The sequence below is a fragment of the Exophiala bonariae genome (assembly GCF_035927105.1).
Source record: "Exophiala bonariae strain CCFEE 5792 chromosome Unknown scaffold_26, whole genome shotgun sequence".
NCBI classification, from domain to species: domain Eukaryota; kingdom Fungi; phylum Ascomycota; class Eurotiomycetes; order Chaetothyriales; family Herpotrichiellaceae; genus Exophiala; species Exophiala bonariae.
Genome location: NW_027042501.1, coordinates 98,491 through 124,752, shown reverse-complemented (window position 1 = coordinate 124,752; position 26,262 = coordinate 98,491). Strand labels below are relative to the sequence as shown.

Sequence of the window (26,262 nt, the reverse complement as noted above, 5' to 3'; positions counted from 1 at the left end):
TTATCGCGACAACTAATTTGAAGGACCAGAAAAAGTGGTGGAAGACTCTAGTACTCCGACGCAATGATGCCGCAAATTCAGCCTATTGGCGGGCCGGCTGCTTTGGTGCTCTCATATGTAAAACCCATCCACATTAACAGGACAGTGTCCGTGCCTTTCTCCATGATTTCAACGTCTTGCATAAGTTGGGTTGCCCTCACAAACGTATCTTGCAGGCTCGTGCGCTGTAGGATGAAGAGTACAAGCGCCCGAAGGCTTGTGGGCTTGGTATTACTAGTTTCTAGATAGCTTCGTTTGCGATGTCTTGTCTCCCTGACAATATCGGCGACAGCATCAAGAACTCGGACAAACAAGAATTCATCGTTCAATTCAAGACCATGAGTTTCCTCTTTGCCATTGTTCACATCTCTTTGGATGATCGATTGGAGCAACTGCGCATGGAGTAGTAGAGATTGTCTCCCTATGAATGGGATTATAGTGTTTGGGGTCAGCCACATCCACCGTTGCCAGGAGTTAAGAAGGTTCAGGCAATCGTTGAGAGTACAGAACGGCAGGTCCGAAAAGTCCAGAAGTCCGTCCACTTCCTTCTCAAAGACAATGTACTCAAGATCGGCCAGGTCACGCAGCAGATGGGCGGGTGGCGACGGATCGTATGCCAATACTGCAGCCCAGAGACACCGTGAAAGGCTGGCGCGAGCTGCATTGAGTGATAGAAAGCCGTGGATCTTTGCCGATTGTGTGTTGATCGAGAGGCCCTCGGAAGGCGGAAGCATGTGAGAGACGTTGCTGCTTTCATGGAGACATTCTATGCCAGCCAGTGAGCACAACAATTTCTCGATATCCGCGGTCAGGGCTGTCGAAAATGGTGGGCTCCGCCGCATGGACCGCAGCAGGCTTGTTGTGGCATGTAAGTGTAACATCGCTCGCAGAGGACGGCGATTGAACAGGTCAAAGTGCCAGAAAGTGACACTGGCGATAAGACACAGTTCCATAGGCTTGTTGTGCTGCCTACTAAGCAGACTAACAGCCCGAAAATAATAATAGTCCCGTGAGCGTAGAGTCTTTAGTGTAGGCGTCTTGAATTCGGGGTGTCCTTCTTCTATAGAGGTGATCGCGAGGGACACAATACAGTCCTTTATGGCAGCGTCCACCCAAGCGGCCCGCAACAGGAGCCCCTGCCATAGTTCTGGGGCTGCCCATGTTCCCGCGACAGGTGCAGTCATCTTAGCAAAGTACTCGTAGGCCATCCATTCGCCATGGTGTCCAGCAAAGGTTCCATGATAGTGCAAGTCTTTGGAGGGGTACAGCCTAATTCCGGGACTCCGTTCGCCGAGAACGTCGGCAACTGGACGCTGAAGGCTCGAGACGGCTCTCGAGGGTTGCCGTGTGGGCTCGAAAGTCCATGTTTTCGGGGGTGCATACCCCTCGCACTGAGTGCGGCTGGTCTTGCAGCTGTAGGGGCTTCAGTAACGGGAGCCCAACAACATCATTCGACGTACCGTTGACACGTAGGTCTTTGTTCGTCGCACTTCACTCGACGGCTTCTTGTTGTTGAGTTAGCATTCGATGCTATCAAGGTCAAAATAAAAGTCATATGACACACTTGCAAGTAACACAACCTGAGCGGACCTTCGGCGCATGACGGTTACTCCGTCGCAGAACACGCACTGGCTCCATCTTGACAAGAAAACATGGGGCTGCAACCCGTCTCTGAATGTAATCTACTTCGTGTTCACACAGTCATCATTGAATTGGGATTTACCAGGGAACTCCCAGCCGGCGAACACATTGAGGCTGTTTGCGACTGTTGTGGGATAATATCTGAAGCCCAATGCCTTATCGCCGAGTCACGAGGATCGAACAAACTCGCCGAGACATGCAGCCGCCTTGGTCCAACTACGAGTACGGAAAGCCTTCGACTTGCATTTAGGCAACCGAGGCAACCCTTCCATCACGAGCTTAGGTTGTTCGGCCTAGATCAACACCCGGTATGGCCACGTGTAGCCCAGCGATCGCTAGCCAATCGGACTTTAGCGTCCCGCTAGTTATTAGTATCCTAGATGGCATCTGAAGCTAAGTGTTGATAAGTTCTTCCCAATATAGTCTTTCGAATAGATATTTAACACGCACACTTCTTCTGCTCATAAATCTAGTCTAGACGAGGAATTAAGATCCTGAAAGGACGCTGTCATGGCTTCACAAGCTGATAGTATCCCACCCGGCCTTAGAGATCCCTGCCGACGCCTTATCACAAATGATAAGTTTCAAGACCAGGGCACGTTTTTGAAGTACAGTTGTGAAACAGACGGTCAATATACAGAGTGCGTCGCACGCCCATTCGTTTGCTGGTTCCCCACTAGCCAATTGATATATCCTAACCGGAACCCCGTACTCTCCTTCCAATAGATGCGCTGTTACCGTTCAAGCTGGCGGCTCGAACCCCCTTCATTATCACACAGTCTTTGAGGAGACATTTACTTGTACCTCAGGCACCCTTGGTGTGCAATTAGGTCAAAAAACCGTCTCCTTGGAACCGGGTGAAAGTACAACAGCGCCTATTGGCATAACTCACAAGTTTTTCAATATTTCTACGACGGACCCTGTACAATTTAGTATCAGGCTTGTGCCGGGTCATGAAGGATTTGAGAAGTGCATTTATATCTCGTATGGTTTGGCAAATGACGGGCTCACTCACCCGGATGGTACACCGAAGAACATCTTTCATCTCTGTGTGCTCGCGCAGTTGGGGGACCTTCATTTGACAGGTTGGTCGGGCTCCATAGCGAACACTTTTGCAAAGGTCGGAGCATGGTATGCCAGGTGGTCCGGTATTGAAAATACGTTGCTCACAAAGTATTATTTGTGACACGCAGAAGAAGCCAGCGAATCATCGCGATCACAATAAATTAACTTTCTCGGCCCTGAGCTTGAAGCATCGTATCCAGTAGAACACAGGCCTTCCTGTTGAATACAAATCACTACCGCCTGCGATTAATACATTCATGCTTACGAGATATCCCGGGTTGTCCAAATAAGCTAGAGGACTGACGGTTCAGCTGACGACGCCATCTGCTCTTCCAACAACGAACGCAGTCATTCATTGCTAAGCCCCGGAGCACGTACTGTTTGTTCCCACTACGGCCTCGGCAGTATTGACGGGAAAATTCAACATATGGCGTTGAGAAGCGATCTGGAAATAGACTACTTGGACATAGTCCAAAACACTCTTCATGTGGCGTTTTTGGTGGAACCAGGTCTAAGTAGGCATCAACAATTCAGATGTCATAAGATATCGGGAGTTATTCATAAATTTGTAACCAAGTTCGCGATTTTGCCGTCTCTATTTGGTCGTCTTCGTAGTCGGCTTGCGATGCGTCGTGTGGTTAACAAAGGTAATGTCCAGGATGGCTAACGAGGAAGTCAAAACCCATCTTGCATAGGACACATAGAGCGAACGCAACGAGGAAACGAGGCAGATACCGTTGGAAGGAACTAATTCGGGATTTAGGTACTCACGTCCGGGCGCTTTTACGGTAGCTAAGGTATATCTTGTGTTCTGCATTAGGGTGGAACTGGGGTAGAGTACTTCAAATTGAGTTAGAATTCAGCGTTAGCGTCGCAAAATACCCCTGTCTGGTCAGTGCCAAAGCCCCCATGGTCGGCAGTGCCCGGCTCCCATGGATATAATCCTTACTTCCCCACATCATCTCTTGTTCGAGCCTGCAGGCCTAGACACCTCCTCTAATCCGGGAATTCACAAGCTCTGAACCATGAAACCCACCACCACTTACTTACGACCGCTGTCCAGAGGCGATTGGGAGCAGCTGCGTCCACTGCTCGTACGCTTGTACATCAAAGAAAACCGTCCGCTTCCTCAAGTCATGAAGATCATGGAGGAACAGCATCAAGTCAAAGCAAGGTAAATGCGACGCCGTCGGCGCCTGGCCAGTCCTGACCATTTCTAGTGAGAAGATGTACAAGACCAAAATCAAGGCGTGGAAGTTGCTCAAGTATCTCAAAGAAGATGTGGCTAAACAAGTGGTGGACGGCAAGCTGCCACCAAATGAAGTTGCCCACGTCCTAGCCGCTACCGGGGAGCCAGAGGAGGTGATTAAGCGTGCTGTCCGAGCTGTAAAACGAAAGCTGGCCCGTAAACGAACACAGAGACACCGCTCACCTACAAAACCATCACAATCAGCTTCTTTGCCACTCCCCTCGCCAATCACGGACACCTTGGTTCCCTGGACACCATCGCCTGAACTCGAACCAATGCTGCAAGGTTTCAGACTCATTGAAGTCCAACAAGAGTTCCTGTTCCGTCTTCGTGCGTGGACGCACGATGCGTTGTTTTTGGGTCATTTGGAGCCGAAGCTGTCGACTCAGTACCACGGCGGCCGCCAGGTTTCCCGGTTACTATCCTCCGACCTTACGGCAGGATCAAATCTTTATGACAAAGGGAAGCTGCAGCTTGCCTGGACTTACTGGAATCGTGCAATCGCAAGAATCAACAGCCCAGAGCTTTTCAAGACGTGGTACCACGAAACCCCCATCCGCCTTCTTTTCGAAGCTAGTCGGGTAGCACAAAACGGGCATCCCCAGCTTGCGGCAATTTTGCTACGATCCATCAAGGATTTTGCAACTACCTTCCTGGATGAGAATGATTCTCGGTATGCCCTTTTCAGCGTCTTCGGCGATCTTGACGTGGCCCAGCTTAAAGAACTGTACGCACGCGCCGCTCAATGCATGTACAAAGGCCTCGAGTCTCGGTTAGAAAAGAACAAGCCGCTGCTGTATGAGGTGCGCCTGAACAGGGCTCTTGACATGCTGTGGTATGATCCAGGCTCAGACTTGACGGAATGGCTCCCTCCCATTGTCGAGATCGACCGAGCTTGTGGGCCGAACAGTCCATACTCGGTCTACTTCCTTCTGCTTCAAGCGTATAGACTTGCCGCCCAAGAATTGTACTCCGAAGCTGACTTGGTCTGCTGGAAAGTACAAGAGAGGCTTACAAGAATGGAAGAAGGGAGTGTAGACTCATGGCGTGTCGGGTTGGCCTACCGCCGACTCGGCCGACAGCAACAATCCAAGGGTCGTTATGTGGATGCCCGTCGGAGTCTCAACGCTGCACTCAAATATTTCGGGGTTGACACAGCGTCATCAGCCTCGATCTGGATAGAAATATGTCAGTGTCAGGAAAGCATGGCCAATGCCTTGCACGATCAGGAAGATGCAGTTGTCTGGAGCCAAGTGCTACAAAAACTGGAAGAGCAAAGCCCAGACCAAGAGGAAGCCAACTTGGCCGATCATCCTCGACTGGAGCCCCCCACTGACGCATTCTTCGGCAGCAGAAGAGGACAGCTGATGCCAGGTCTCAGTCGATAAATGACTCTGTAAAAACTCCCTGGGGGTTCATGATATTACACTAGTGGAAAAAAGGAGGTGGCCATTTTGAAAAGCGTAGGGTGCGTCGGCAGTTGGGGAGCAATAATGGGACAAACCCTCAGGAAGACTTGCAGAAGACACTGCTAATTACGCCATGGATGAAATATCAACTCGCTCGGGGAGCTGACACAAAGGGGGCATCCCTTCAACCTACCTTGAAGGGCGACGGCTGGCGAGTATTGAGATCGTGCATGACGATGATACCATTTGCAAGTGTTTCCTAAAAATCCGTTCTAAAGAGAGCGTCTTCATGATTGAAATCAACGCTGCCTATGATTAATCGTAGATGATATCAAAGCGGTCAGATGAGTAAGAACCGAATCCACAGTGGTAACAGTTCCAATTCCGAAATCAGGTTTGCAAAAGTGCATCCTCGTAGACTACTGGTGTAAAGTTGCGCTTCCGCGGAGAGACACAACTCCAAATCTCGCCGACGCCGACCTGCGGCAAACTTCAGCCAGGGCACCCAAAGCCTGGGTAAAGCAAGAAGGGCCGGTCTGGGATCTAAGTGCTAAGACCAAGTATAATATCGGCGTTGAATACCAGACAACCGAACTTAGATGCTTAGCTGAATGCCGGCTGCCCCATTCTCGCAAGGCTGAATGCCTAGCGTCTCGGGGTGGGGCCGAGTGCCAGTGACTAATTAGGTTAGGCCCCCAACCGCTAGCCTAAAATGGTGAAAAGCCTACCACATCCACAAGGCGAACGGCACTTCACAGCCTCCTAGCGAAACAGGGATCCAGGCGGCATGCCCGACGCATATGGTATGCAGTGCTCTTCGACCTCTGTTTTCCCTTCACTTGCAACCACTTCCTTAAGGCACTATACAATAACTCCTTCCGTGAAGCACGATTGGCAAGTTGAGTTCACTCTGCAATGCCATATTACTATCAGCCGCTCGGTGTCAACGACATTCGACTGCTGACACTTCATCCTATCGCAAAAGATGCCGATAGTTCGTCATCGATAATTTGCACACTTGAGCATGTTGACCTGGCTCAGGGCACCGCTCTTAACCGCGAGACGCAGGCATGCAAAGGAAGTAATCATGTCTGGCCCGAAGTTCTTATGCCTCACGACTTTCGACCCCTGTTCAAGCCGTGGAAGTCAAGAAGAAGGCGCCTCCCGTTGCAATTGCCCATATCATCGCAGAGTTCCGCAGAACTAGTTGAAAGCGAGAATGGGGTTCCCTGGCGTCGTGTATGGGGCGATTACGTTGCACTGTCGTACTCCTGGGGTCCAGAAATGCCAAAGTCATCCATCATTCTAAATGGCGAACCATTTCAAATCAGACCAAATCTCCATGATGCACTGGTCCTCCTTCGTTCATGCGCACGGATACGCCAGGGATTCAAGATCTGGGTCGACTCTATATGCATCAATCAGGCTGACATGGCTGAACGCAATCAGCAAGTGTCGCGGATGCGTGATATTTACGCATCGGCGTGGCAGGTCGTGGCTTGGCTTGGGCCAGCCCGGGGTGACAGTGACTTGGCAGTGGCGGCTTTGCAGTGGATCGCAGCACGCAATCGGCCGTTTGGTCACACGAACAGCTTCTATCATGAGGATGTGCATTCGGCCTGGCTGTTTGGGCTGCGAATCTGGCGGAGCCCGCCGCTACGCGACCGTGTGTACCAAGCACTTGCCACCTTTTTCTTGAGACAATATTGGCAACGCCTGTGGATTCTACAGGAAGTGGCAATCGCACGAGCAGATGGGCCGATCGCTTGTGGAAACTGTTGGTTGACATGGGACATCCTACGGACCGCCTGTACCTTCATCGCGCAAGACGAGATGAGATTCGGGCGCGATATTATTTCAAGACTGCGTTCAGACTCGCAGACTTTCGGGCGGTTTGAGGCTGGGCAGGATAGGGTGCCCTGGGAGAGACACTGGACTTCTGAACGCATGTGGGGACTTGTACTTGAGTTAACGAACCTGCAACAAGACCAGAGGGCCATTCCAAACAATACTGGTGCTACTGACGTGATCCGACCACTATTGCTCGGATTAGAGGCGCAATCGGAGCTTGCAGAGGATCGAATATACGGGCTACTCGGCTTGAAAGCTATTATGGACAGGGCCGCCATAACACCAATCTACGGAAGTTCTTTACAGGAGATTTATAAAAATTTTAGCTTGCAGCTCCTGTTAGAAGGAGATCTAAACACACTACAGTTGGTTTCAAGGCACGGCGTGGAGATCTACAAACACCAGAAAGCAACAATCAACGAAAGTTCCGGTGTGGCTATATCTGATTTATGGAAAATATCGCTTTATATTACGAACGACCATCTGAAAACTGGTCAAGGACATCGTACTGTTGGAACTGTCTGCGCACACAGTCTACCAAGCTGGACGATATGCATGATCTGTCGGCCAATTCCAACAGCACGACTTAGAGGTCCGTACCGAGCAGGAGGGTCCAGGTCCACCCCTACACTGGTGAAGACTGTGCCAAATAATGGTCTCCTAGTTCAAGGCATATTGTTGGATGTGATAACTTCATTGGGAGCCTCCCATAAGGACGAGGTGGACGAATCCTACCCAACAACTCCTCCCGGCGGCCCTCAGCTGAATGCATACGGAGACCTTGAAGGTGCGAGAACAGCACTTTCCAGAACAATGACGGCCGATACAACCGCACAAGGGATTGTCGATACCGCAAATAACATGGAGATCCTCCTTAACGGTCATATGTGGCGTGGCGGCTTGCAACGAACATATGCTCATGGATTTTCTTTTCGGAGTATTCTGTTCCGAAATCGTGGGTTGGTTCTCTCTGGATACACACTTGACCAGTTAATTCTCCCCTCTAGAGGTGAGAGAGGTCAGGAGTGGAATGACTGGAAGAACTTCTTGAAAATGGAGCGGGTTTGGAAGGAGGCGATCTCCTGGGCGGTAAACGTGGCTGCCTGGAGACGATTGCTGTCCACGAAGACAGGAAGAATGGGATTAGCTCCTGCAGGGGCAAGATTGGGAGATTCAATTGCGATTCTAGTCGGATGTGACATGCCACTAGTTCTTAGGCGGCAGGAGTTGGGGGGGTGGATTGTCGTCGGAGCCTGTTATGTACATGGTGTTATGTATGGAGAGGGAATACTTGACCATGATAAGTTTGAGGAAATCACGCTTTATTAGCAATGTAATGAAACTAATCGCAAGAAGACTTCTGTCGCATTGGGTATTATAATTACGGTACCTTGATGGCTATCCACCGACCGCGAACTCTGGCCGATCTCTCCTCCAGCTTCGACGAGCGCAATGGAGCGATGAATCTTCCCAATTTTCCCCTCCCCAGCCATTCTGCCTTTCTCAAATCGCGTTGAACTGCTGTACCCTATGGACATACAGTAACTGCGGCAGGTAGGAGAGATGGGTGTCAAAGACCGAGGTTGAGCCGCGTCCACATGAGTAGTCTGTTTTCCGGGATCGAAGAATACGAGGAAACTGGTCTGAGTCTTGACGAAACCTTTCTACCTGTATGGTGCATCATCGAGATAATATTGGCCTCATCTCTTAGAAACGAGGACGGAACCCTAAGATTTGGCCGGAGGATATATCATACTAGGATTTTCATTGGTACATTGTGCACGGTGAATCCCGGAGGCTCGATGAGCTCAGCCTAAAATCTTCTCCGCAAACCCATGCCACGTGCAATTACACCTTTCGCGAACCAGATTTGGGGTTTGCTAACGCTTCAGATCGATTGGTATGAGTCGGGTTACAGTGCGAGGATGCGAACAAGACATTACTTCCGAAAACTTCGAAGGACAGGAAGCATTGGTGTATAAGTTTGTGTGTGATAAGATGCGCTATTGTGAACGCCATTCCCAAGCGCAGGCCGACACTGGATTTCGGTTGGTATGGATGGCTATGCTTTTCTGCTCATTCAAGGTTGGTAGAGGCTCCATCTCTCAGAAAATAACCCCACGAGGTCATACAGGTCAGGCTGGGGTGCTTATCTGGGTCATTATCAGTGGTCAGGATTGTGGATGGTAGTAATCAGGGTTCGACAATACCTGTGCACCAAGCTATTTCCAAGACAGGGGATTTCGGCGGTAGGATCAGTCGAGCTGAGTATCCCGATCTAGTGATTTCCTTATGTCTGACCGAGGCTGTGGACTGGAGCAGACCAGGGTCTGTACATGGGAGCGCAACAGCCAGACGTGGACGATCCCCAACCGAGATGAGGGCCATCATATGACAGTGACGCACGACAACACAGTTGATGGCCGTGCCGGACGAGTCCTCATACAAGCGAGATGATGCGAATCACTTGTGGACGCATCCGGTCAGTGAGTGTACGGAGGGAACCCGTAAGTGATTCGTGAAGCGTCGACATGCTCGGGTCCGAGCGTGGAGATATGGACAGCGATGTATAAAGCACTCCTTGTACTGCAGCTGCGGCGTGCAGAGCGCAGCAGCGCGATCTTAGCGATGAGCAGACCAATCAAATAATTCTACAACGAAGACAAAGACCTGTAGATAGCGAGCGATTACAAGGCAACAGGTCATCGCTACACGTGCGTAGACATGCAGCTTGCAGGTTGCTGCAACGTAGATGAAAACTATCATATCATGCTGCCACGTAACTCGGCCGGAATGGTCTATATGGGGGTTAGGCATTTGTTCTGCAGGCCCTGATCATTGTAATAGCCATAGATTTCGTTAGCAAATCGGTTATGGAAATGAAAGAGCATCTAGAGCCAGTCACACAGTTGTGCCCAAAAGGATTTAACGAATAAACAATATTAACCGCCCGAATGCCCATTACATAGGCCGAGGGGAGCTAGAATCAGCGCCGCGAACAACGCCATAATTGTCGAAGCGTATAAGCGTATACTACGATAAAAATTACTGCTCACTAGGCTAGTCAACTGCTTCTTACCAGACCGGCCACGTACATAGATAAGTAGGCGATAACTCAACACATGGCTGGAGATGACGAAAACAGCGCTACCATGGCATCACAGGCCATCAGCACTGAAAGAAACGGTTGGCGTATGTATCAGAAGTATACTGCTTATAAACATGTCCAAGGAACACATTCCAAGCTGCGTGGCCACGGAGAGCATCGAGGTAGCACCGATCACTCAGATATAGCGATCTAATAAGAAGAGGAGGAGAGAATCACAAACGGTAGTGACCATCATGGGGACTTGACTCGCGTAGCATCGTTGGCAATAGGATCGATGGCAATAGGCAGGAGCAGCAGCAACAATCCATAGCCCCTTGTTTAAATCGTGTGATCCCACCATCTCCCATCGATATCATCATTCGTTTCCGACACTGATCTCTGGAGATCTGCAGACACTGGTTACGGTCTAAGACGATGATGTCGATGAAACGATCTCTAGCAGCTGCCGAGCAGCTGTGGTCTCTGCTGTCTCCGGATACAATTTTGATCATAACGACAAAGCAGCTCGTTGTCCATTCGAATGAAGAAAGACCGCTCGCACGTCCCGGCATCCTCAATGTCGCTCACGAACACCCAATGAAAGCGTGCACTCTGGAGACGAAGGACAATAGCGTCCGCCTAAGTTTCTGTTGTATTCGTACTCAATTGCCCCCGAAAATAGGCAGAAAAGTGAGAGCAGAATAAACAGTGAGTGCCGAGCAGGTTGGTTCGCGATAAGTGGGGGTGGATCGTCCGCAGGCAATACCGTTCCGGAAAATCTGTCACAATCAGACGAATGGGAGTTTCAAGTATTTCGATGCTGTTTTCAACATCCCGAGCCGCATGAAACTTCTTCCATGGCTGTTCTTTCTCTTCGCCTCGGCCGACTGCTCCCGCTATGGCAACAGCAAGAGTTAGCCGAGCGTCTTCAATTGCTGGCCAGTGGTTGCTCAGAAAGTCACATGAAAACTGGTACGCTGACCTTGCTGGTTGACTGTTGGTATGATGAGCGGCTATGGGGGGGTTTAGATGGAAGATGGGAATCGATAATGGTATGCCCCCCTAAATCTTTGGTAGATCTAAAAGTATGGTTGAGGGGCAAGGAATGAACAAGCTTTAGTGGCCTTGTTATGTGTGCTCAATACCACTCACCAAATGGATGTCTCGGTGCGACCAAAGTGTACCATTAACAAGTAGCAATGATAGCTGTTAACTCGAAATCAGTCAGTGCCAGGATAGGTGCACAGACAGAGACCAGGCAAGGATATCATTCCAATCAAGCTGAAAGCATTGACAAGGGCCCTGTCTGTCTTGTTTGCTTGTCTTAGCAGTGCCCCGATGTAGCGCGTGATTGCTATTTGTGACAGAAACGGGAGCCGACAGTCAGGCCAAACGTTCAAGAGATCCTGCATCCGTATCACTTTCTTTCATGCAGGGATTCTGTGATCATAGATCGGGTGGCCATGGGTGCCGACACCAAGACCACATTATCGCAGTACGGGAATCTTGAGGACAACAGTGATCAATCGGAGCAGGTTTTGGTAGTTGTACAATCAAGGTATATTTTGTAAAGGACATCCCCCAGTCAACTATTCGTGAGGAACTTTCAGTATGGTACAAGGTGATACTATTGACTTTGTCAAGGGTTCCACTTAGACAACCAGTGCTCCCGGGAGCGAACAGGATCATTTCTCGATGTACACCCATTGCTTGATACTAGCTCAAGATTTGAGTAGTGGTAGGGTCTGCAGGTCCATCGCGGTAGCCAATTATAGCCTGGTTTGGATGGCAATTCTTCGTACACGTCGAAAACCACTCTCTTCCCATAGTCGCTCCCCCACATGGAGGCCGTTCGATTAGTACCTCTCCGTAGGTGACAATGCATCTTCCGTAGACTGTTGAGCATATTTGCCGAGCACCGGTAATCCTCTCTCGATCAACTCTTTCTCAATGAGCTTCCATCGACCCACTTCCTTCTCCTTGTCTACGGGTGTCTCCCGTCGGGGCAACACCATGACATTGGGTCCCAAGGGTTGGGGTTTCCTTCTCGACTTTGCTTGTGTTGTACGGTCCAAACTGACTGAGTCGATGGGCTCCGCAGCCATGCGCAGAGCCTTTTCCTGTCGCGCTTTCAGGGTCGAGACAACGGTCTTGGGCTTCGTCTGCACGTAGTGTCGGGTCAAGAGGTCAATAAAGACAGAGAGTGGTTTGTCGTTGTTCCAGACGTTGCTAAGAACCGGATCTGGCACACGATGGCCGGAGATAAATGAGAAATACTTGAGTATCTATCAACAAGTTAGCTGAACGGCACAAGCGTAGTGTAGAAACTCGAGCTCAAAGTATACCTCGAATGTGATTGGATCTGAGAAATTGAATTTCAGAGTGGATAGAAGCTCTGCCATCTCGACTGCTGACATGCTTGCTCTTCTTGTGCTGTCGCTTAGAGCTGCTTGCAGTGTGTTTACATCTCCCTGTAGACCGGTAATTGCGCCGCACTGGGAAACTGCAAGTCCAATTGAGGTTGCCGCTCTTCTGCCATGGGGGTGGCGTCCTTCCGTATACAAATCGGTCAAGCTCTGTCCCAATGTCTTGTATACCAGAACATCCATAATTGCATTGTGAAGGTAAACCAAAAAGTAATCACGGTCGATCTTCTCTGTGGAAGAGGGTGTGATAAAGCTATTCCCGATTGTCAGTATTTTATGCGACGAACGGCGAGAAAGGTTGCTGATATTCACTCACGGCTCAAATTCATCTTCGGGTTGCGGGGGCTGGTCGAATCGGCCCTCCTGACCAACACTTTCTAGGCCTACCCAGGTTGTTGCCTCTTGGTAGGGTTCAAGATCTAACCATCCCTCATCCCCATTTTCTTCCTCGAGATGGGCTTGTTTGAGTTGCTCAGTCTTGGGGCTGATGTAGTCAAGGGGGGTTTTAGAGGCGTAGAATGCTCGCGGGGGTGTTTGGGCCTCTGAAGTTTTTTGAGTGCCTCGAAATCTCTGACTCGACGACAGCAGTGTTGAGGCTTCTCGCATCTGTCGCGCTTGAGGTATCAGGAGACTTTTCCGACAACTGCGGCAGACGTAACGCGGTGCTGCTGCATTGAACAATGAACCACATAGCGACGGAGACCCTCGGAAGGATGAAGCCATTGTGTTGACCCGCACCTGGCAATCTGTAAGTCTGGTATGAGGTTCGAAAGATCGATGACCTTTAATCGCTAAAACATTTCATTGCAGCTTCAAGTCGGGGTTGCTGCTTTCGCCAAACTTGCCAAGATAACTTTCTGGTGGATCACATATCCGAAGGCGCATGCTACGGTGGACTGTAAGCGCATATAGTTCACGGGTTAACTGGGCTTCATTTTTGTCTCGAGAGAATGTCTTGAAGTGCCACTATGGGTTCAGAATCTTGACACCCACTACACATCTATCTATCGAATCTATGTGATTATTTGTTAACACGAGAGAAAATCGGCTCGATGGTAATCTATATCAACGCCGCCCGTTAAAGCACCAAGACCCTGCCGATGTATGTTGCAGAACCACTTAAACCCCTCTCTCACTACTTGGATTGTACAATTGGTAGAGCCACGCTCCGTTCTCCCTCTGCAGAATGAGTAGAAGGGACGATTGTAGAGTTCTTCCCCTCGCTGTCTTCGCTTCCTCTAGGCACCACTGTTGCTCCCTTCTCTTCATCAACCTTCTTGTTCGTTGGCTTTTTCTGGACGACTTTTGTCTTTCCAAGCCCGAAGCTAGTGAAGAACGCGAAGATCGCCAATCCCATCCCAATGTAGAAAATTTTGACGATTGCATTGTTGTATGCTCGCACGACTTGTTGGCCCGTGACGATATCGCCTTCAGCTTCGAGTTTTTGAATGAAATCAGTCGCCCCAGCAGCAATCACATCCTCGGGGTTGAGGCCTGGAGCATATGATTGCAGTGCGCTTCGGAGAAGGTTGATAAAGGCTGTTTGACCGATCCCTAAGAAGATGGCTCCACCGAACATCTGAGCCCACATGAGCGTCGCCGTTGCTATCGGGATCATGTCTGCCTTCACCACACTCTGCACTGCCATGAGCGGCTGTTGAGTTGACACGCCACGGCCAACTCCCCCGACGATCTGGTATCCGATCCATTTGCCAACTTCAGTATCAGGTCGCAGAGTAGTCATCAATCCCGCGCCTATGGACGCAAAGGTGTTTCCGAACAGTCCAAAGGGAAGGAGGTAGCCAATCCGTGGAGTGATGGCGCCAGATGTGATAGCAAAAAGCATCTGCGTCAAGAAGCTCGGCAAGGTGTGTACGGCGCTCATGGTTGGGGAGTTGCCCTTCACAGTCTGAAACCAGAGAGGCAAGTAATACGCCTGAAGCATTATTCCTCCAAACTGGCATACCGTGGTCACCAAGGAGCTATACACCACTCTCTGACGCACAAGTGAATAGGGTATCATCGCGTGTTCACCATGGCGGTATTCCCATGCCGCGAAAACGCAAAAAGCACCAACCGAACCACAGATCAGTCCGATCACCATGGCCGATGACCATGCATATTCCGATCCACCCCACTGAAGTGCCAATAAGATCATGATAGAGGCAGGTGCAAAGATACTGAAACCGATGAGATCGAAATCTCTGACGAAATCGCGAATTGTCCAAGTGGCTTTTCGCGCCTTGTAGGCGGGGAACTGAATCAAGGCCATCACCACGACCGTCACGCCACCAATGGGAAGATTGATCCAGAAACACCATCGCCATGAGACGTGCTGTGTCAATGCACCTTTGTCACCGTTAGCAATTTTGAATCAAGAACGCCATCTCACGTATATCGACACTTACCACCAATGAGAGGACCCAACAACTGGCCCGCGCCAGCCATGGCCATAACTGTTGCCAGGATGGCAGGACGCTTAGAGGGATGGGCAGCAACAGCAATGATTGTAAGTGAGCCATTGATGATTCCCGAACCACCTATACCAGCAACCGCCCGGCCGACCACGAGCATGGCGGAAGAATTGGCCAGAGCGCAGATCAATGAGCCGACCTCGAACCCGACTAAGAACGCGAGGAAAGATATCTTGAGCGGGAAATATGTGTACACCTTGCCGCTCAAGGGCTGTAAGTGGTATTGTTAGTGACTGATCAGGAACCATCACGGAACGGGACTTCACTCACCTGCAACGCGGCTGTACTCAGCAGATACGCAGAAGCATACCAGCCTATATCAGCGATCGTGTGGAATTCGTTAGTGACATATGGAACGGCCGTGGCGAGGATTGACTGGTCCAGTGTAAGGATGATAACCACGAGCATCAGCGACGAGATCAGTATGTAGAGTGCTTTGGGGCCTAGATATTCGGGTTCTTCTTCGTCCTGTTGCGCAATGGGTGCTTCGTCTCCTGTGGCTGCAGTCGTGCCGGGTACGACCGTGGGGATTGCTGGAGGAGGCGGCAAGGCTGCCGGTGCATTCTGATCGTCAGAGAGGTCTTCGTTGGAAATGATTTCCTTGCGTTTCTCCATGTTGCGTAGCTTGAACCATTGATGTCCCCGGCCCATTATTCCGGTGAGCGCTATGGATGATAAAAATGACGTTGTAGTAGCACTGTTTTGTTGCCAGGTCTTAATGTTGTTTTCCCAGTGACTGCCTTCTCTTGTTTATATACTGACTTGGCAGATCAGGACCCGGAGTCGGAGTGAAGTGAAGCAACCGGGCGGATGCGGACACACTGCTGGCCACTGGTAAATAGGGGCAAGTGAACCTTGACTCATGATCCATTTCCTTATTTTAAGCGAGTTTTAAGACTAATGCACACTGGAACGGACTTAAGAACGATTGTCTGGCGTTGTGCTGCTGTCAAGCAAACGAGTCTAGTCGAAATCTTTGATCTCCGTGGTTGCTGAATATCACTCATACCTGCTACGAGTAGAGAATCGCCTTTACGGAAACGGGGTATACGCATGCTTAAACGGGCTTGAAAACAATCTTTATGTTACAATGTTCAAAATTGCATAGGAGCCGCCCAATCATACATAAAATCCTGCCAAACAGTGTCGTCAAAGGTGTCAAATAGTCCCGGACAATCTAGATCTGGGGAAGCAGGACCAGGAATTGCTGATCTTCCTGCAAATACGGCTGCCTGTTCGGATGCCTTCACAGCTTCCTCTGCGTTGATCTTCGCTTCATACCATCTCTTACACATCCGCATCTTCTCACAGTACATATTGAATCGTATGGCGAGAGGTCGTGGTGACGGAAAGCCAGTTTCCAATTTGGCTACTGCTGAAAGCTTCTCAATGAGCCGATCAGTCAAGGTGGCAAAGGAACATTTGGTGCGAACATAATCCAAGTCCCACCCTTCCGCTGGTATGAAGGATAATTTTGCAACGACAAGTAGGATGTGGACGGTATGCAGCCATGACATGAATGTCAAGTTCGGAAGCTGTTCGTTAGGCTGGGACAGGAAGCAGTCCCAAAACTCGCCAACACGATTCAAACACGCGGACCATGCTTCTATCCTATGGATAGGCAGGTCGCAGTCGGTCATTTGAATGATCTCATACATTCCAATCTGAGCTCCTAGTATATGTATTTCAAGATGAGCTTTGGTTGCATTAGCAGATTACCAACAACACCCCAAAAAGTGGTTAGAACATACCGTCTTTCAAAAGATCCCTTGGGATACTTTGCCTGAACTTTTGGATGTCCTCTTCGAAACACTTCACAAAACTCCTGACAGGAACTGGTAGGCATGGCTGGCCCAATGCTTGGGGTATGTATCTTTCAACGACACGCTGAAGGCGAACGTGTTGGACAAGAGCAATATCCGAAGGGTACTCGGCTTCTGCAAGTAATACTTGACAGCAGTCCTCCAAATGTGCGGTGAAACGCATGGCATCAACTCGTTTGAAAGAATAAGACATCTTGGCGGAAAGCCAGTAGCATCCTAACAGAGCACGACGTTCATCGGCAGTCCTCAAGCCTTGTGTACACCCTTTTCCATGCAACAAAGAGGCGGTGTCGATCACTACGCGAAGCTGCGACTGTGCTCCAGTAGGCTGTGGTCGGTTCAAGCCGAGATCAACTGTTAACGCCATGCACAGGTGGAGGAGATTCATTATTTGAGGGTTGAAGTGGTTGTAAAATTGATACCTGAGGAGAGTTAGTGACCGTCAAGATAAAGACAAGCTTGAATGAGTATTTGGCAATGCGAACTTTCTGCGCAGAAGACAGCCGTATAGGAGGCTCACTGGCTCGAACTTACCATGCAATGAGAACCAGCAATCCTTGGAGTAGATCCAGCGACTTTTCGGAACGCACAAGCATACGTTCCCCTATCGTCTTCAATAAGTCTTCACCCAACCGCTTCTGATTTGGCGGGTCGCAGTGGGCAGCAGCGGCAATACAAGCTCTGAACAGAAAAGGGTGATCTTTACGAAACAGTCCGGCAGTGAGTATGGAAGGTACTATCACAAAGGGGAAGTGGTGGTTCATCTCAGCACGAAAGAAATTCAACAGCTTTTCCTGGTATGCTTCTGGGAGGTAAAAGCTGAACATTCCGTCTCCATCTCGTTCGAGAGGAGCACGTATCCCATGGTTTAGATTTGGTACCCAATACCCACATTCTAGAACGGCACCCAGTTCACCCTGACCATTGCTCTCTTGTGTGGTCGACACTGGAGGAGTGGGTAACGTTGATGATTCAGGTGTGCTCCCAGCGTTGGGTGTAGGGAACACGGTCTTGCAAGAGGTGATCAGTTTTGTTAAAGTCTCGATACGTTCCTCCAATTGGGAAACTTTCCTACTCCCAGTCAGCGTGAACAATATGACTTCTCGAGCACAACATGGCTGAACCAGAAACCTACGCTGATTTCATCCGGTGGCGTTTTCGGGGGACTGGCTCGGGGGTTGTGCATTCTTTTCCCAAGCGGTTGCATCTAGTCCAATGTGAGTTTCAATCCTCCAAGTCTGGGCACCAGAACCAAGGCTTACCGCTGACAAATGGACGTAGAAGAGTCTGCCAAAGGAATGCATTTTGCCTTTATCTGAACACAATGCCGGCAAGCGCGATGTGGGCGTATGCCAGCAGTGGTAGTAGGACCCGGAGTGCTCTCCATCCGATAGATCGTACCTTCTCAAGATGACCAGTAGGGCAAATCACTTTCAGTCCGCTTGAGATACGGTGCTCACCTCAAAGGAAATTGGCGTCTAAGATGCGTTTGCAAGCATGAGAGAGGCATGTACGGAGCAGGCACCATTCCGGCTCTGATATAAAAGGCATTTCGAATGAGAGATAGTCAAGGTTGTGACGTTTGATGCATTCCGATCAGATGTCCTGAGGTGCTTGTTAAACTCCGGGTCCGTACCCTGCTCAAGTGAAATCCCAGCACAGACCCAAGGGCTAGTCCTAAGGCATTGTAGCCCTCCCGCAGTGGCAGGGGGCCTTAAGGGCAAAATTGTGAGTCGTGAACCCTGTCCCATTAGTCCCCACCACACGGCAGGAGTAAGACCAAACTCTCCGGGTCCGGTCTCCTGATACTCTCCAGTTTCTTGTGACGAACGGACCTTGTTCGACTTATGCCACATTATACAGTTCATGAAGATTGTGCAGGCTGGATTGTAGTCGACTATTTCCAAAAATGGCAGCCTGCTTTGCTGATAATTGTTTACGGATGAAAGACAGTCGATAGACCTGGTGATACCTGCTGGACTCGACAGGAAATTTGTTTTTTGGGCATACTACCCATTTGGCGGAATTGTCACATCTTTAGGTACTTACCTAGATGGGTCTGTATTAATAGGATCTAGTATCGCCGTGTCACAGGTCTTTAATGCTTGTACTGGATAAGTTGCCTGGTAATTGATTTCAATGACTTATAAACAGTCAGGTGCTTATTTCTCCCATCCCACACTAACATTCTTTTCGCATCAATCCAATCATTGACCGAGCTGGTTTAGGAAATGAAGACGGGGAAAATCAATATGTAGTTCTGAAAGCGTGCATTGGGATGAATGTTTATAAGGCTTGATACTCACGGTAAAGTGTCGAGGATTGGGTATTCGGAGGTCGAGGTTCCCAAGTCCTTTCCAACAGTCTTTTCCAGAACTGCAATGTTCCCAGAACTTCTGGGTGAGCATGACAATAGAGATTTCAGGTAAATGAAGCAAGTTGGCCGAAGGAGCTTGTCTTTGCTTCCTGATGATTAAAATCCCATCCCAACGCAACTCATGTTGTAAAATTTTGTAAGAAAGTACCTCATCACCATCCGTTCAAGCGACACAGTATAGTCTGCTCACGTCCTGGCTGCAACTGCGGCCGTTCCGATCCAAATTGGCGACCTCCAACAAAGCGTCGAGCTGGTGCCGCAACTTTCCCGGAAGTTTACCTCGTTTGTCCCTTCGAGCTCCAATGCGCGTGGTGCGGCTTCACCCCAGCTCAGAAGAAGAATCTTTTCCAACACCTCACCTTTTGTCTCCGAGACAGCCACCTTCTGCCTAGCAGTGCTCAGAAAGGCCGACTTGCGAATCTTCCTTCTGAGCGAAGCTATCGCAGTCGCAGGAAGCCAACCGTCAAGAAATCTGTCAAACAAAGAGCTCTGAAAAATTCGTCGACAAGCTCTGCCAGCTCTCCAGGCGGCAAGATTGAAGACAACACTGCCATTGATGAGGACATCGATGTACAATCTCACAAGAAAATTCGAAGGAGTCCTAGTCGCGACACTTTGAGTGCGTTGTCCTTGGGTGGCAAAGCAACGTTCGGTGGTGAAGCCAAATTATCGGCTCAAGGCATCGCTTCATCATTCACTGCCATTAATCACATCTCAGAATGACAAGGTGAAAGCTCATGTTTCTCTGCCGTTTCTGCAAGATGACCAAGGTATCGCATCAAGCTCACCTATTTGCGAACCCTTTGCTAACTCATCCACCCTCGGACCTGCGGTAGACCAAGACGACTTAGAAATTTACGTCTAAGCAGACTGAGCAGATTGCACCTATCGCCCTATTCCTCTTCATGATCAATTTTCATGAGTCGAAATGCTCTCATTCTCATGTATTTTCGTAGTGCAAGCAATTTTTACCGTTGGTTGTGGGTGACTTGGGTGGAGGTAAAGTACTTGGAGCAGGAATAAAGTACTTACAAAGTACTTTTAGGGAGTGGAAATTAAATACTACTCTTATTTCGAGCTGGCCGCCAAGGCTCATGTGCTGGCCACCCCGGCCGGTTCAACACTGTGCCGAGGGGGGATGAGTCTTATGACTTTGGTATCCGAGTCTAACTATCTAGTTAGGAGCCATTCAACTAGCACGGCCTTTTGTCCTTTTAGTAACAGTCTATCTTTGTTTGTCTGTCTTTTGTGTGCATGTTGCAGAGACAATCAGGTATATTCTATCGAACTCTAAATGATATCACCAGATGTACCCAGGATCTTAATATGGCCCTCACCGCCCCGGAAGGATTACGATTCTGTTGCTCACCCTTAAGCGCCAATTGCAAGCAGTGATTTGGTTGTGTCAATCACGCTCTCTTCGAGATTTCGATATTTGATCCCCAGGACATCTTTGCTGCGTGAATTATCAATTCCGTATACATCGTCTGGCTTGTCACTCTTCAGATCCTGAGGGAGTTTATCTGCCAGATCCGGAAAGTTGCTCTTAATAGCGCTTGCAATTTCTCCGTTCGAGTAATAGCCGGCAGTCAGAAGGAATCGTTTACCTCCTGCCTCTGGAACTTCTATCGCTTTGACATGTGCCAGCGCCACGTCGCGTACATCCACCCAGATCCAGATGCCGGAAGACGGTAATCCGTCCTTCCATTTGCCTTGAATCAAGTTGGCGACACGCTCATTTGAAGTGTTGATGTTGTCTATTGAATTCAAGTAGTGAACCACTGGACCGAGAACGAGCGGTGGGTTGATGGTTGCAACATCGAAGTTAGGCTTCTCTTTCTCAACGAAGTCCCATGCAGCCTTTTCTGCGAAAGTCTTACTTGCTCGGTATCCATTCTGAGGATTTGCTACTGCCTCTTCCTGAGTGATAGGATTCCAGTTTGACTCTGAATAGACTTTAGGGTGGCCATTAGGGTTGATGATGGCAGCGAACGACGATGTGATGGCTACGCGCTTCACAGACGGTGCATTCTTCTTGACAGCTTTCAGTAGAGTCGTCGTGCCAATGATGGCAGGGTCGAGGAGATCCTTTTTGACATCCGTGACTTTGAAATGAAATGGTGATGCCGTGTGAAGCACTGCCTCAAAGGGAGGATCCGACTTGACGGCCTCATCAAACGCTCCCTCCTGGGCGATATCCTCGACAATTACGTAACTCAATTTAGATGACGGTGTGCCAGGATGATTGCTCAAGATTTTCTGACCTTTTTCATCTGACCGCACGGTAAAAACCACATCGTGATTTCTCTGAAGCAAGATATCAACGGCATGTGCGGCGATAAAGCCGGATCCGCCTGTGAGGAGGACTTTAACCATGTTATCGGATATTGACGGTTGATAGCTCAAGGACTTGAATTGAATTGCCAATCAAGAGGGATTGAGGGGGTACATATACTGCTGCTGTTGAATATTTTGAATTACAAATAAGAAACCTACTTGATATATCACCAGCCCGAGTAGGGGAGAACACTTCGTGTGGGAGTGAAGGCCGTTTAGCCGTGCCGTGTCATTACGCAGTAGAACGTCACGATTGCCGAACATGGCGCGATCCGATGGTAATCTTCAACCAATGAGCGACGTGAGGATTTTCTTGAATCTGATAATTGTTCGAAAGCTCGTGCTGAGTATTGATCTAACCTGCGACTCTCTGAGAGGAGAGTGGTTGTGTATCTCGATCAGTATACTAAGTGCCATGACCGGGAACATATGTCTGGTTTAGTAGAAATCCGGTGGTGAATGAAATGAGCATCCCTTGTTCTTTTGGTGGTTGATGATCCCTAGTTAAGTGTCACTAGACTAGAGAATATACCGAGCACGCTCGACCATAAACCAGCATCGTCCATAAGAATGGAAGAAATGTGCGTAGGATCACTTGATGGCTGGTTGTTAGGATGCTGAACCAGACACTGTAGAAGGTGGAAGTCAGGGCAAGCTGCGGGGCAGACAAGGCTGAGGCTTGGCATGCACTCGCAAGGCTGGCAATAATGGATGAGCCACTTGCCGTCTCCGCTGCCTTCATACCTAGGTCCTTCATCAACTTCGTGTACCCAAAACCCATGTTATAGACTCTGTCGACATGGGAAATGATGGCGGAAGGTGAGTCACTGTCGCACGTCTCACATTGCATATGTTGACAAGTCTCTAGCATTCCGACTCGTCGAGAACTCGTCAAAGAAGCGGCCCGAAATCCCACTTCGACCGAGTTAAAGGACAAACAAAAGGAGCATCTAGCCCATAGATGGTCTATCTGTCCCATTTCAAATCAGCCTCTTGTCAAGCCAATTGTGTCAGATCACTCAGGGAACCTCTACAATAAAGATGCCATCATCCAATTCCTACTTCCTGTCGAAGTCAGTTCGGTCGACAAGGGCGAGTACGAAAAGTTCATTCAAGGCAGGGTCAAGAGCCTGAAAGATGTTGTTGAAGTTCAATTCGAGGTCGAGCAAGACGAGGAGAGCAAGGATACCCGCTGGGTATGCCCAATTACCTCCAAGCGGTTGGGCCCGAGCGTGAAGGCTGTCTACATCGTTCCGTGTGGCCACGCGTTCTCGCAGGAGGCAATCAAGGAGATGCAGAGCGATGGTAAATGTGTTCAGTGCGGCACAAATTACGAAGAACGCGACATTATCCCGATATTGCCAAGCACCGAGAAGGATAAAGCACATGTTTTGGAACGACTTGACATCTTGAAATCTTTGGGTCTGACCCACGCATTGAAGAAGGCCAGTGGTAGCAAGAAAAGGAAGGCAGCCGACAGCAAGGCAACCGATGCAAAGTCTTCTGAAATCCGGGACAATGATCCTGGCAGGAAATTAAAAGTCCCAACTAATGGGATTGCTCGATCTGGAACACCACAGTCTGGAACATCCACCCCCAAGCCCTCGAATGGCATTAGGGACACAGCGACCGCAGATTTAACCTCTCGAGTTTTGCAAGAGGGAGAAGTCCGGAAGAAAAGGCGCCAAGATAACGACAATATCAACTCTCTTTACACTAAAAAGACCACCGGGACTGATAACAGAAAAGGTGACTTCATGACTAGAGGTTTTTCTATCCCCGCCAACGCTCGCTATGACTGAATCAAACTCCAGTGTCATGCGTAATATAAAAAGACTTGGGTTTATCCACAGTTGGGACATTTTACCTGTCCTTCTGGGCCTGCACCATGCCGACCTTGCGTCAAGGATGTGACCTGCGCTAAATGTGCAGCACGACGAATCTAACGAAGCCAGATGACCCAAAGAGCGTTCGCACTTCTTCGCATCGTGCACACACCATGCATAAGAAGAAGGGTCGAATGGGGCTCGCCACGAAAGAATGCCTTCTATCCAAGAGCTGCACTGCTTTCTTCTGCATCGACGTCTCGAACTGCAGCTCCAAAACTCTCCTATCCGCTCTTACGATTTCATCCGGCATTCATCCGTCTTGGTATTTATTCAATGAGCTGCTCGACGGTCAGGCCAACAGAATGGCGCATGATATTGTCCTTGGTTTTACGAGGCGACACCTAAGGCATCTGTCTTTAGTTGCCTTCGCGAGGCAAAGGGCGGTGCAGTCCGTCGAGATACCAGTCATATGTCAGCCGATTCGATCCAGACCCTCTGAAAGGGAACCCCAGGATCCGTGCCTTGAAAATTGATGATGAGTGATGCCAGGGACCATCCCGGATATGGTGGCGGATATGGGAAGGGTACTGGCACCAACTTCCACGTTGACAACTAAGTAGCTATGGAGAATTGTGTTTGTTACAAAACAATGCAATGAGCGCATATTGCTCGTACACATCTTTAGTTAATAAAGCACCTTTTCAAACCAAGGCGCGCCCGGCATTTTCTCAGCGAGTCAAGCGAGCGCTGACACGTGACACTGTTGACTCGCTACTGCATACTGTCTAGCCATGATCGACCGTAACGTTCGCGCATCGAAACTTTGGTACGAACTGTTTGCGCAGGACTCGTTCGAGAAATGCTCACGACTTCTGAGCTTCGAGGAATCTGACTTACCAATCGGGTTGGCTGTCGTAGCGATGAGTGCTGCACGGCTATCGCCATCGGCAAATCTGCTACGAAACTCGAGGCTGTTCGCCATACCATCAGCCCTACCCCTACCCGTCGCTCCAACTTATACAGAGACACGCAGCTCCGACACAGCCACCACAATCTATCCCATAAGAGCCGCACTAGAAACCCCAAAAACATCATTGAAAAGAGGTGACTGGGGACTGAAGCGAGCTTTACCGATCAAAACCACCACAAAAACTGGCACACCAACTTTCAGGATAAGAGGAGGTATTGACACACCACAGCACACGGCGGATTTCGAATCAGCTGCCGATCATGTCATAAACCTCAAGAAGTTCCAAGAGCTGGACTTGCGCATCACACTTCCAGATGAGAAAGGAAGAGTGAAACGTGACAACCTCAGTCCCTTTGCTCCAGATCTCGATAATACTACGGTAGACACTGTTCCCGTGATTGTCCAGCAAGATGAGCCGACTGCCTGGCTTAAGGCTTCCGAGACACAGCGGGTGTCTAAACTACCCGAACACCTCAAGATCACTCTTGAGCAATTCAAGGAAGACATGGCTGTGGAGGCAGAATCTGATGAGAGCCCAGCCGCAGGAATTGAAGCCACTGCAGCTCCGAGTTCAACCAAGTCCGAAAAACGACGATGGCGCTATACTGGTCCATACCTGGCAGGAATCACACAGTACGAGTTTGATAAGTTCTTGAGCAAAATTACAGCAAAAGAGAGGGGTGCTTTTCGAGATAAGGTTAAGCAACATCTGATCTCACAGCGAACCACGGAGCGGCGTTCAAAGGCATTGGATGAGGGCCTTTCGGAGGAATCAGCTACCCAAAGCGCCATTACCGTGACCGAAGAAGAAGTCACAGAACATCTCCGATATCTGAGATCAGAGCCTGGTCAATTCGGTCCTTTGATTGCCACTTTCTTTGATCTCGCAGATGGACCACAGCAAGAACTTTCTGGCAGCGACCCTTGGTCGTACGGACGAGACACGATCACAGCACTTCGATATAGGCAGACAGGGCCTCCTACAACACATCCTTCAGCAGGTTTATCATACCAATATTCTGGCAGATATGTCCTGAATGATGTCAAGATTGGTCCGATTGAAGGCCGACAGCCAGCCGCCGGTCGCATTCTGCAGTCATCCGCCCTAAATGAAACACAGGCCAGGCCTCTATTGGGTGTCGCAGGCTTTGTCGCCAGCAACCCAAATAAGCAGGAAATTGGCAATGTCAAGTGGGACCCTGTACCTGGGGGACCAAGGTGTGTGGTCAGCCCTACCGCCGCCCTTGTTGGGCAATCAGGCAAGCTTGAAATCCAAGCCAGCGTCAAGACGAATTGGCATTTGAAGGACAATGTGCCAACCCCAGATTCGGAGAAGAAGTCTTCCGGAGAACAACTTCCGGCCGCTGCAAGGTCAAGATCGCTGCGGACACCGTCACTGCGGAGAAGTCCAGGAACGCGTGTCAATATCGATATGGATCTGGTGGAGGAGATGGACCGTCTGAATCGTTCTGCGTCGCAGAGCTCCAACCTTACTGGTCGTGTCTAGACTTGTGTATACTAGATAGTTGTGTAAATAAGGATAGACTACAAGGTGTATCTCACTCACTCTAACCACAGTCTCGTTACTGGTTGCTCCCTCACCCGCTCAAGAAGCCTGCCACCAAAGGAGGATCACGTGACAAAGTCTTATCTTATCTGGGTGATATCTTGGCACACAGTATTC

General features: G+C 49.5%; 9 protein-coding genes across 9 annotated transcripts; 4 read left to right on the top strand and 5 right to left on the bottom strand.

The window, feature by feature from the left end:
• Nucleotides 1-77: 77 nt before the first annotated feature.
• On the bottom strand, nt 78-1,677 carry LTR84_006750 (uncharacterized protein; the record flags this gene model as incomplete). The annotated part of the gene is made up of 3 exons (XM_064850308.1): nt 78-1,452; nt 1,500-1,528; nt 1,669-1,677. 3 exons carry the CDS (start codon nt 1,675-1,677, stop codon nt 78-80), a joined length of 1,413 nt encoding a protein of 470 aa, XP_064702790.1.
• Nucleotides 1,678-6,318: 4,641 nt separating this feature from the next.
• On the top strand, nt 6,319-8,583 carry LTR84_006749 (uncharacterized protein; the record flags this gene model as incomplete). The annotated part of the gene is made up of 1 exon (XM_064850307.1): nt 6,319-8,583. One exon carries the CDS (start codon nt 6,319-6,321, stop codon nt 8,581-8,583), a length of 2,265 nt encoding a protein of 754 aa, XP_064702789.1.
• A 3,615-nt stretch (nt 8,584-12,198) lies between these two features.
• Nucleotides 12,199-13,491, bottom strand: LTR84_006748 (uncharacterized protein; the record flags this gene model as incomplete). The annotated part of the gene is made up of 3 exons (XM_064850306.1): nt 12,199-12,627; nt 12,688-13,021; nt 13,085-13,491. 3 exons carry the CDS (start codon nt 13,489-13,491, stop codon nt 12,199-12,201), a joined length of 1,170 nt encoding a protein of 389 aa, XP_064702788.1.
• Nucleotides 13,492-13,903: 412 nt separating this feature from the next.
• On the bottom strand, nt 13,904-15,893 carry LTR84_006747 (uncharacterized protein; the record flags this gene model as incomplete). The annotated part of the gene is made up of 3 exons (XM_064850305.1): nt 13,904-15,117; nt 15,177-15,453; nt 15,513-15,893. The coding sequence occupies 3 exons, from the start codon at nt 15,891-15,893 to the stop codon at nt 13,904-13,906; spliced, it is 1,872 nt and encodes a 623-aa protein (XP_064702787.1).
• A 443-nt stretch (nt 15,894-16,336) lies between these two features.
• Nucleotides 16,337-18,211, bottom strand: LTR84_006746 (uncharacterized protein; the record flags this gene model as incomplete). Its single annotated transcript, XM_064850304.1, has 4 exons — nt 16,337-16,938; nt 16,994-17,487; nt 17,600-18,136; nt 18,201-18,211. The coding sequence occupies 4 exons, from the start codon at nt 18,209-18,211 to the stop codon at nt 16,337-16,339; spliced, it is 1,644 nt and encodes a 547-aa protein (XP_064702786.1).
• A 1,235-nt stretch (nt 18,212-19,446) lies between these two features.
• Nucleotides 19,447-20,165, top strand: LTR84_006745 (uncharacterized protein; the record flags this gene model as incomplete). The annotated part of the gene is made up of 2 exons (XM_064850303.1): nt 19,447-19,465; nt 19,771-20,165. 2 exons carry the CDS (start codon nt 19,447-19,449, stop codon nt 20,163-20,165), a joined length of 414 nt encoding a protein of 137 aa, XP_064702785.1.
• Nucleotides 20,166-20,813: 648 nt separating this feature from the next.
• Nucleotides 20,814-21,818, bottom strand: LTR84_006744 (uncharacterized protein; the record flags this gene model as incomplete). Its single annotated transcript, XM_064850302.1, has 1 exon — nt 20,814-21,818. One exon carries the CDS (start codon nt 21,816-21,818, stop codon nt 20,814-20,816), a length of 1,005 nt encoding a protein of 334 aa, XP_064702784.1.
• Nucleotides 21,819-22,578: 760 nt separating this feature from the next.
• Nucleotides 22,579-23,581, top strand: LTR84_006743 (uncharacterized protein; the record flags this gene model as incomplete). The annotated part of the gene is made up of 2 exons (XM_064850301.1): nt 22,579-22,598; nt 22,648-23,581. The coding sequence occupies 2 exons, from the start codon at nt 22,579-22,581 to the stop codon at nt 23,579-23,581; spliced, it is 954 nt and encodes a 317-aa protein (XP_064702783.1).
• An 818-nt stretch (nt 23,582-24,399) lies between these two features.
• On the top strand, nt 24,400-26,085 carry LTR84_006742 (uncharacterized protein; the record flags this gene model as incomplete). Its single annotated transcript, XM_064850300.1, has 1 exon — nt 24,400-26,085. The coding sequence occupies one exon, from the start codon at nt 24,400-24,402 to the stop codon at nt 26,083-26,085; it is 1,686 nt and encodes a 561-aa protein (XP_064702782.1).
• Between the last annotated feature and the right edge of the window lie 177 nt (nt 26,086-26,262).